Genomic DNA, 10464 nt, shown 5'->3' with positions numbered 1-10464 from the left:
AAAAAAAAAAAAGACACAAAAAACAATGTATAAGAGTGCAAGTTTAGCCCAAGACCAAGACCAAGACCAAGACCGAGACCAAGACCAATCCCAAGCCCAAGCCCAAGCCCAAGCCCAAGCCCCAAGCCCAAGCCCAAGCCCAAGCCCAAGCCCGAGCCCATCAAAAGCCAGCTAAGAAAATCAGGGTTCGGGTTAGACTTTTCAGACCTTAGGCTGAATTTAGTTCAGATTTTCTAGCCCACAAAACAAGTCAGACTGGGGAGAGCGGATCAAGTTCCGGTAAGAGAATCATTCTTGTACGGGATTATCAACACAGATAGAATCCATCCAATAAAAAAAAATCCTGTAATGGATTTCATCTGTGTGGATCAACCTGTAAAATAATAGTTTTCATACCAGAACCTAATTCACACTCCAGATTGAATTGGATTGACTTTCAATCAACGTGTTTCTTTCTTAATTATTTATTTCTTCTTTCCTTCTCATTTGTTCAGGGTTTCATGCACGTCCGGATCTCGCCTCCTTCTCCTCCCCTCCATCGATGACCATAGCACCTGTCGACTATGAACAGCAGCCTACAGGTACTTTATCTCCCCGAAATTCTGTGTGCAATATTCTGCTGTCTAGTAAGATATGTGTTGATATATTCTTGATTTATTTGACAATGAAGGCATTCCACATACACTTCCTCACTTTTCTTTGCTTGATAAAATCTGTCTGGACCCTTATTAAAAAAAAAAAAAAATCTAATTCTTTCTAGCCCAATAGGCACCCAATCGAGACCGATCAGCCCGTTACTTGACTATTAATTGACAGTTTACAGTCCAATTTGTGTATTTATTGTAAATTTCCATCTCAAAGGATCGATCTAGTAAACAGAGGTATATGTTCATAGGTATACGAGGAAAGGGATTGTCCTGCTTAGAATCAATGTGGAACTAATAGATTAAAATTTATTACCCTAATTAGCATGTTTATGATTTATTTATAGCCAATTAACCCAATTAACCCGTTTATAAGGAAATTATAGCCCACTAATATGAGCCTGATTATGCACCAATAACCGACTGACCAAATAGAAATTTGTTTATTTAAAAGACCACAACCTGATTACATCCTATGATACACAGTCCGGTCCACATCTCCCTTTGCAAGAGTAAGGAGATCAGAAGAAAACTCCATAGGAAGGAGGACAATTTCAGCTGCACCTGAAGAGAATGAAGCCAAGTACAAGGGAAAAGCACAACTCTTAAATTCTCGGTGGTTTGATGCTTATGATAATACACTAAATCGATACATATATTTCCTCAGTTCCCTGTATTCAACCCAATTATCTAAAAGTTTTTTATCTAAGGGTGATTATTGTGCTAGAAATCTAAAATTCATACTAGAATTAATTAAGTACAATATTGTTGTGCTAAAAACCTAGAATTCATATAAGAATTTAGGACAATCTGTTTTAAGACATGATATACTGAGCAGACCAAGAGTGTTGTCAATGCTGCATGATGTGATTGAAGTTTCAGGCTCCATATCGTTCGCTGTGAGGGGTATAGATCTTTACATGTATATATTTTTTAATTTGATTAGCATGGTTGGATAATTGGTGTCGGTGATGTTCCATATATTTTTTGAATTTATATAGCATGAATAGGACTGATTGGTTTCGGTGATGTTCTCTCTCTCTTGTAGAGAAGGACATGAAATGGCAAAAACAAGGGCAACCAGGGTCAGTCAGCCATGACCCTATCTCGAGCTTGAGCTTTTAGACCACGGACATGCCCAGCCCGTTCCCAGTCCAGGCCTGGCTTGAGGCTGAGCTGAAGGCACCTAGGGTTTGGCTAGGGTCTTGAAAAATCTAGCTTGGTTGCACCCTAAAGTCTAGTTCTTTGGCTAGCTAGAGACTCCTTGGTATTGGTCATATCTCAAATTTAGTGGTTTAATTCAATCATACGGTTTACATAGCGTTGGATTTTTTTTCCTTGTATTTTCAATTGAAAAAAATGTATTGCTTGTCTTGAGTTTTCATTCATTTTTGGAGGTTTTTTTTTTTTTTAAATAAGAATTGGATGCATAGTTTTGCCACAAGCAAAATGCCTTTAACCTTGAAATTCAACAGATGGTTAGAGGACAATTTGTCCCACCTATACACCAAATTTTGGTGCTAGGCATGGTTCCATGTGGTAATTTAAGTTTGCTGTGCTAGGCCTTGAACAACGGTTATTGTGTTACCACCATCCCTGTTCTTGTCATTTTCTTCTACTTAGAAATATTTTGGTGCTTCAGTAATATTGTTTAGTTTCATGGTAAAATATTTTGGGATATAAAATATTAAGGTTTAATGAAGCATTAAAATATATAATTGGTTTTGATCTCTTGATTGGTTATGAAGTTAACTGACCTTTAAGCCTGTGTATAAAAAGCAACATAGTGCACAAGGCTCCCGCTACTGTAGAGTCTGGGAGGGATAAATGTATGTAGTGTTACTCCTTACTTCGCAAGAGAAGTTGTTTCCAAGTTTCAAACCTTTGATCCTGTCTGTAATATGTATTTATTCTGAATCTTTGAAGTAGTTAACCTTAAATCGTATGCTCAATTTCGTCGTAGAATAACAGGACAAAAACAATTGATACTTGCTCGTTTTTTATATTTCATGCTTATTGAATAGATGTTTGCATAGGCATATGTATAAAGGTGGTGATTTAAACCTCATTTCCTTTCACGTCAATCCTAGAAAAAGTTTAGCAACAAAAAAAAAATCCTGAGAAAGGAAAAATAATTTTTTTCCCCAAATTAGCCTCACAACTCAATTTGCACTTGGATCCATTCCACAAGGATCCTTGATTTTAAAGAGGCTGAAGGGGTCTATCCAGTGTTGCTATAAATGTGTTGAGTTGAATCTTTCAAGTTATTTCTTCTAACCTTTTTGAATCTTATATTAAGAATTCATGGTACTGCATCTCTCTTGAATTTTTGCAGGTCAATATTCACCAGGTTTTCTACTAAATCAATTGGATTATATATTGAGAAAGATGAGGCCTATACTTGAAAATCCTGAAGAAATGGGAATTGGGGATATCACCCTCATTTCTTCCTCACTTCTACAGGTGCTACAGAGGCTAGAGATGTCCCTGACCATGCTAAGAGATGCAGAGCTTCATAAATTGGGAGATCCATCAAAACATGAGTTTCTTGAACATCAACCTCTATTTGAAGGTCTAGGGAATATATTGGAGGCCATTGCTTCATGTGTTTCAGAAGCAACACCTTTGATTCAACTACCACTGCAAGGTCATGAAAGAGATGTGGCACTTGATATCATAAACTCAATCTATGATAATTCAGTTGCACTAAGCAACATCTCCTTGCTATTTGAAACTATTGAAATGGCAGGGCGACCACATGAGGATCCACTTCTTTCCGTTCATACTTATCATGAGATTGTACAGCCTAAGCCTGGAATAGATCAAGTGTCATCCATGGACACCAAGATTACTGAAGGATCAATTTCTGAAGCTTCTAATACCTCAGAGGTATGTAAAAGCTTTCACAATCTACCTCAACATCTAAAGAGATGTGTTATCTACACTTGCATTCTATTTCTTGGAGATTATGAATTTGAGGAGGATACATTGATCCAGTTATGGATTTCCGTGGGTTTTATACGGACGGGACAAGAGCAACTAATGGAGAGAGGTCGAATATACTTCCAAGAGCTTCACAGACTTTCTATTTTTCAAATGTCATCTATTGTTTGTGAAAATTATGAGTCAACATACAGAGTTCATAAGGATGTCTATGAGCTAATAAAACAATATTGTCCAAATGAATATTCTATGATGGATGAAGGTGAAACAGATAAGATTTCTCCAGTGACTTTGCATTCCATGTTGTTGCTTGATGACAAAATTTGCAAAAGCTTTGATATGAAAATATTTGAAAGGTTTCATGAAGCAGAGTTGTTACGCACACTTAAATTGCGGATTGAGTTTGGAAGCTCCATCAAGCACATTCCTCACAATTTGTTTGTGAAATTGAAATTCTTACGAGTGTTGGATTTGAGTTCTACAAAAATCAAGGAGTTGCCAACCTCTGTTTGCAAATTGAGACATTTACGATACCTTGACGTCTCTAGCACTCGAATGAGAAAGTTGCCGGAATCACTGAGTAAACTCTATAATCTAGAAACATTGAAGCTTAGAAATTGCTCAGACCTTGTTGTATTACCCAATGAAATGAGTAAGCTCATCCATCTTCAGTATCTCAATCTGGATGGAGTGCATCAATTGACTTCCATGCCTCCAAGAATGGGGCAGTTAACTAATCTACAAACACTGAGCATATTCGTTGTGGGAAGACAGGAAGGATTTCGGATTGAAGAGCTGAAATATATGAAGAAGCTTAGAGGGTCACTTTGCATAGCAAAGATGGAGAATGTTACCAAAGATCAGGCTAATGAAGCTCAATTAGGTGACAAAGTTGCAATTAACAAATTGGAGTTCCAATGGAGTTCATCACAACGTAATGGTGAGATGGAATTTATTCTTATTGAGCCTCATCTTTCAATTGAGCAGTTAAAGATAACAAGGTATGGTGCTGAGAGCTTTCCAAACTGGTTGTCTTCGGAAAAATTCTATAGACTTACAGTTATCAACCTAAGAAACTGCAATTGCACCTATCTTCCGGATCTTGGAAGACTCCCTTCCCTCAAGTCATTGTACATGCATGAAATGCATTTATTGAAAGAGATCAGTGTTAGATCAAACACCAAGAAACACGAATAAAGAGAGACAATAGATCCGTACGACACAGAGATTTAACGAGGTTCACACACCAGGGTGGTGTGCTACGTCCTCGGGCGAAGAAGAAGATGATTCACTATACAGAAGAAGGATTACACCCTAGCAGCGGCGAGGAAGAACTCGCCCTGAAACCCTAGCTTCGTGAAAACCCTAGAATACAATGACTCTCAACAAGCAACAGTACATTATATATATATACGCTAAATAGCGGTTCGACCCATCGGGTCGCGATCGATCCGGTCGAACCATACCGCGGGGGCTACGCCCCCGCACACCCATACGAGATACGAGATCAGTGATGGGCTCCGGGCTTGGGCCTATCGGCCCAAGCCCTCTGCTTCCATCACAGATCTCAGAAAAATTCCCATTCGGGTCGCCACCAAAATATGTCGGATCGGGTCAATCTTCAAAACGGGTCAAGAATTCGAGACAAACTTAACAATCAGCCATGAGTTTTATGGTGCTTTCTTGAAATTAGAGGCACTAAAATTTGATGGAATGCCCTGTTTGGAGAAATGGACAGCAATCAAGGAATATGACATGCCTAGTCTTCGTGACCTTACTATCATCGACTGCCCAAACCTGGTCACTCTTCCAGAGTTCATGAAGCTCAAGTCTCTTAAAAATTTGAGAATTATACTTTGCCCGGAAATCCAAGCTTTCCCAGGAGAAAGGCTGCCAGAAAGTCTTCAATCATTGACTATTATGGAATGTGTGAAACTTGAAGAACAATGTCAGAAGGGAAAAGGCAAAGAATGGTTCAAGATAGCAGGCATTCCTGAAATATTGATCGAGTACCAACAGATATCTGGATCAGAAACTAGTGAAAATCCAATCACAGGTAAATCTCAAATCCATTAGAAGCACATCTGAGCTCAATAGGGAGATTCATTCCTTACATTCCACTTTGGTTAGTGAAAAAGAATTCTACAACTACAAATTCCACCTAGTTTGCATCCATCTTTCACTCATTCTCTTCCTCTCTTATTACCTAAAATTTATCTCATTCTTACCACCCTTGCTATGCAGACCCAGTAACTGAGGACTAAAAGGAATCCAAATTTAGCAAAGGGACCTCTACAATTTTTATGAGGTAAGTCTGGTTGGCTTCTCTATCCTAATAATTTCCTTTTCTTTATACATATGGTTTCTGTTTTCACATCTTAAATGAGGAACTTGTAATTCTTTTCTACTCATTGTTTCAACAGGCTCTGTATTTTTGGTTTCTCTCCCCTAGCTAGCACATATAGCTATGATACTTTTCACACTAATTCTATGTAATCTGTTTCAACCTTTTGCATTTAGTGATATTACTTCCACCTCGGCTGAGAGACAAGGCGACATTGATCCAATGATGTATGAGGAAGCAACCTCATTACTAAAATCGTGGCTGTTCTCAAGAATAGATGAATGTGCAATTTGTCACTTGCCAAAGTAGATTGCTGCTGTTATTGCTGGGCAATTATTCTCTCGTGTGTTCGGACCCAAAAACAAAAACAAAAAATCTCTATTGTGTATTTTCTTTTTATATGTTTTTCCTTTTAGAATATTTGTGAGAGTGGTATTGTGTGTTCTACCAAAAAAAAAAAAAAAAGAGTGTTAGTGTTTCCTCTAGAGGAAATATTGGATTTTCTTGCATGTGACAGTCTCTATGTGTGTGTTTGCCTTTTCCGAGACTATTTATGAGTAGTACTGGAGTGTGAGTTCTTTAAGAGTGGAAGTGGTGATAGTTCATAGTTGGGAATGGTACCAGAGGTTTGCGAGTTGTAATATTTTTTTTTTTGTTATAGTAAAGGAAGCTGCGTGTGATTGTCCTGTGGATGTAGGCCACCATGCCAAACCACGTAATTTCTGTGTCTTTCCATCTTCTTGTTATTTGTGCTTGTCATAATCTCTTGCTTTGGTTTCAAACAGGCCAATTGTCTGAGACAATTATCTTCTACATCGTGCTTATAGACTGCTATTGTCTTATATTTGATATGGTTTGTATGGCCAATTCTATGCTATGCGGATGATACACAGGGACTGGTTTAGCTTTGTTATATTAGAATTTCTTCTCTTTAATGAAAGTTAGTAAAGGGATTTAGTTTTGATTGCTTAGAATTTCTTCCGCTTGGTAGAAGATGGTGGATGTTCTCTCTTTCATGTGCGCTCGATTGGGTTCTCCAAGCTTTGGAAGAAATTTTTGGTGGCTTTTAGAGATGATTTGGTAGCATGTTGTTGGTGAGTGCATAGTTAGAAAAAATGGGAACGGCAAGAAAAGGAAAACAGATGGTACGTGTTTTAAATGTTGAAAAAAATACATACATTACAGTCAAACAAACGGTTATGGAAAAAAATGAAAAATGGACGATTCGGGTTTTAACGTGTATATTTCAAAAAAGGAGACCCAAAAAAAATAACAATATTACTCAAATAAATTGAGAAATTATTACATGAATACTTGCATCTAATGTTAAAAACAACTATTTTATCTAACATTAATGCATAATTTTGCCACAACACAATTTAAGTTCCAAGACATATGATCCAACATAAATTCTAAATTCACAACATATCAAAAAAATATCCAAGTGCTATTGAGTAATGTGATTTGGCTATGATGTTATTCATTGTTGCCAACGTAGCCAACGCACTGCCAAATTATCACGTGTTTAGTTGAAGTTGGAAATCATAACTTTAGACACTTTTTTGTAGATGCATCAGTTTGTAGCTCAATTTCGGGGTATGTGCATAGACTTAAGTTGAAGGTGATATCATGATAAATGTATCCCCTCGAGTTAGCTTTACGTTGGTGAAAGAATCAGGTCGATCGGAGTTCAGGAGAGAGATAAATGGTCAATTAAGTAAGGATAATTGTATTAAAAAAAAAAAAAGTTTTATTTGGGAGACAAATGGCAAAACGCATGTAAAACGTTAAGAATGAGAACACCATTAGGTATCTTGGTGTCCCACTTATTGCTGGAAAATTATCTATGGCAGATTGTGCTCCCATTCTTGGTTTAATGCGGAAGAAGCTGGAGGGATGGAAGTCAAGGTTCCTGTCTTATGCTGGTCGTCTTCAATTGATATCCTCAGTATTGCAAGGATGCTATGTCTACTGGTCAGGCCTCTTCGGATTGCCGGGTAATGTGATATCTAAGATTGAATCTCTTTTTTCAAATTTCTTATGGTCAGGCCCTATGCTTAAAAGGAGGATACATTTCATATCTTGGGATGCGGTTTGTAAACCCAAGTCAGAGGGAGGACTTGGACTAAAGCGTATCAGAGATATGAATATTGCTGGGATTATGAAATTAATATGGTGGATTGCATCTCATAAAAAGAGCATATGGGTAGACTGGATATATAAGAGATATTTAAAAAATGATTCTATTTGGACTGTTAAGCAAGTAACTGATGCTTCATGGGTGTGGAGAAAGATAATCAAGTATAGAGGCCAAGTGGAACCCTATGTCTTACACCTTATAGGTGATGGTAGAAATACTAGATTATGGCTGGATAATTGGCATCCATTGGGAGTTCTCCTTAATAAATTTGGGGATAGAATACATCATGATGCTGCCTCAAATAGATTAGCAAAAGTTTGGGAGATTTTGAGGGATGGGAGATGGAATCCAGGACCAGCTATTACATTCCAACTTATGCAGACTTGGGGGGCCCTTCCTTCTTTAGAAAGGTTACACCATATGGATCATGACAAGGTGGTTTGGAAAGGGAACCCCAAGGGGAAGTTCACCACTAAGTCAGCATGGGAAATTAATAGAAGCGGGGGGAATAAGGTAAATTGGACTAACTCCATTTGGTTTAGTGGTAATATTCCAAGGCATTCTTTTACATCTTGGAGATGCCTTGTGGATGCTCTACCTACAAAAGAGAATCTGTTAAAAAGAAATGTTGGGGTGAATAGTAGCTGCATTTTTTGTTGGGCTGGTATTGAAAGTAGGGATCATCTTTTCTTTCAGTGCCAATTCACTTCCTCCATCTGGCGGAGCATTATGGCCTTATGCTCTCAAAATGGGATTCAATCTTTATCCATCGCCAGCATTGTTGTCTGGATGAAGCATGAGTTTTATGATGAAGATGACCTTAAGGTTGTTGGAAGGTTAGCCATATGTGCTACAATTCAGCATGTATGGCAGGAAAGGAATGCAAGAATATTTAAAAGAAAGGTAAGAACTAAGGACCAGATTGTATCTTGTATTATGGATGATGTGACAAATAGGTGTAAGGCTATTGGGTTCAAAGCTATTTGCAATAGTAGAAATCAGTTTTTGGTGAACAATTGGAGATTGGGTGTTACATGGACTAGTATATCCCCACGAACTTGTCAATGGGTACCTCCATCAGATAAAATGTGGGCACTCCATTGTGATGGTTCTCTAACACATGATAGGGCAGGTTATGGTGGAATTATAAGGGACAGTAGAGGACAACCGATTCTGGCTTTTGCAGGAAAGGGGGTAGTAAGGTCAGTTTTATATATGGAGCTCATGGCAATGCTAAAGGGGGTTGATTTATGTAAAAAATTGAATCTTTTACACATATCAGTTAGATCAGACTCAAAGGTAGCTGTGGATATCATAAATGGTCAGGTTGAAGGACCATGGGAAATCCAAACTCTTAAAAGCAAGATTCTACATTTGCTAAAGGAATTTGGAAGGAAAGAGATCATACATGTGTGGAGGGAGAGCAATAGTCCAGCTGACTTTATGGCTACATATGATACAGGAGATGGTGAAGCTAATATTCGCCCTGAAAATTTTCCTCAAGACTTGCAAAGTCTTGTGGACTTGGATGCCAGCCGCACTGTTTATTTTAAGAAGTAATGTAATGAAGAGATGATTGTATAATCTTTTACATGGCAGTTTGCAGGGCCTGTCCTGCTTGTTAAGGGATTTATCTACCCCTCTTTAGGTCTGTCTAAAGGGGGTGGGTGAGGTTGCCTTTTTTTGTAATTCTTTCTCTAATTCAATACATAAAGTTACTTATCAAAAAAAAAAATGAGAACACCATTTTAAATATGTTTTTGCTTACTAGGGGCATGTGAGGTAACCTTGTAAATCTTCAAATGCTTGTTATTTATTTTCTCAATCTTGTGATTGTCTCAAGTTTCGAGCATAAATATGAGAAATAAAAATTGTAATCCTTTGCTTTGATTTTTTAGTGGATTGCTCTTGGAGTTGACCCATGATTTTTCTCTTCACATAGAATGGTTTTCCACGTTAAATCTTGTATATGCTTTGGTTATGTTTGTTTCGTTTCCATTTCAATTTCTATTTTTTTGTTTACTTGCTTTTTTTATTCACACAAGTGGGAAGGTTATTCCGCATCTCTTCCCAATAATGGATTGGAAAGCGTCTCTTGGCATGGTGATGATGGCTGCTAATTCCGATAGACTTGGTCTAAGTCCCAGGAAGAGGTCACTTATTGGACTTGTCCCCATGAGATGCTTGAAATCATGTAATTCCCCTTCTCCCTCCCCCCACCCTTTTCACAGTCCTACCCCATGGCCGCCTTCTATTCTCTTATAGCTGGGATGCCAGCCTTGGCCACCCTCTTGGGCTTCCACCCTAGTGGCCTATGGGCCTTGGACAGCAACGACCCAAATAATAATAATCATTATTACAATGATTGTCAATGGCTCTAATAATATTATGAA

At 38.0% G+C, this 10464-nt stretch overlaps 1 protein-coding gene across 1 annotated transcript in view; it reads left to right on the top strand.

The window, feature by feature from the left end:
- LOC122067633 overlaps positions 1–6390 on the top strand; it is a 10593-nt gene extending 4203 nt beyond the window's left edge. Inside the window, exons 2-6 of the mRNA XM_042631474.1 lie at positions 495–581; positions 2980–4748; positions 5244–5643; positions 5832–5895; positions 6108–6390. Coding sequence (XP_042487408.1) covers positions 495–581; positions 2980–4748; positions 5244–5643; positions 5832–5851 — 2276 coding nt within the window. The 3' untranslated portion in view covers positions 5852–5895; positions 6108–6390. The remainder of the gene's footprint in view (positions 1–494; positions 582–2979; positions 4749–5243; positions 5644–5831; positions 5896–6107) is intronic.
- The last annotated feature ends 4074 nt before the right edge of the window (positions 6391–10464 follow it).

This window comes from Macadamia integrifolia, unplaced genomic scaffold (genome assembly GCF_013358625.1).
Source record: "Macadamia integrifolia cultivar HAES 741 unplaced genomic scaffold, SCU_Mint_v3 scaffold3024, whole genome shotgun sequence".
NCBI lineage: Eukaryota > Viridiplantae > Streptophyta > Magnoliopsida > Proteales > Proteaceae > Macadamia > Macadamia integrifolia.
This window is presented reverse-complemented; position numbering and strand designations above follow the sequence as displayed.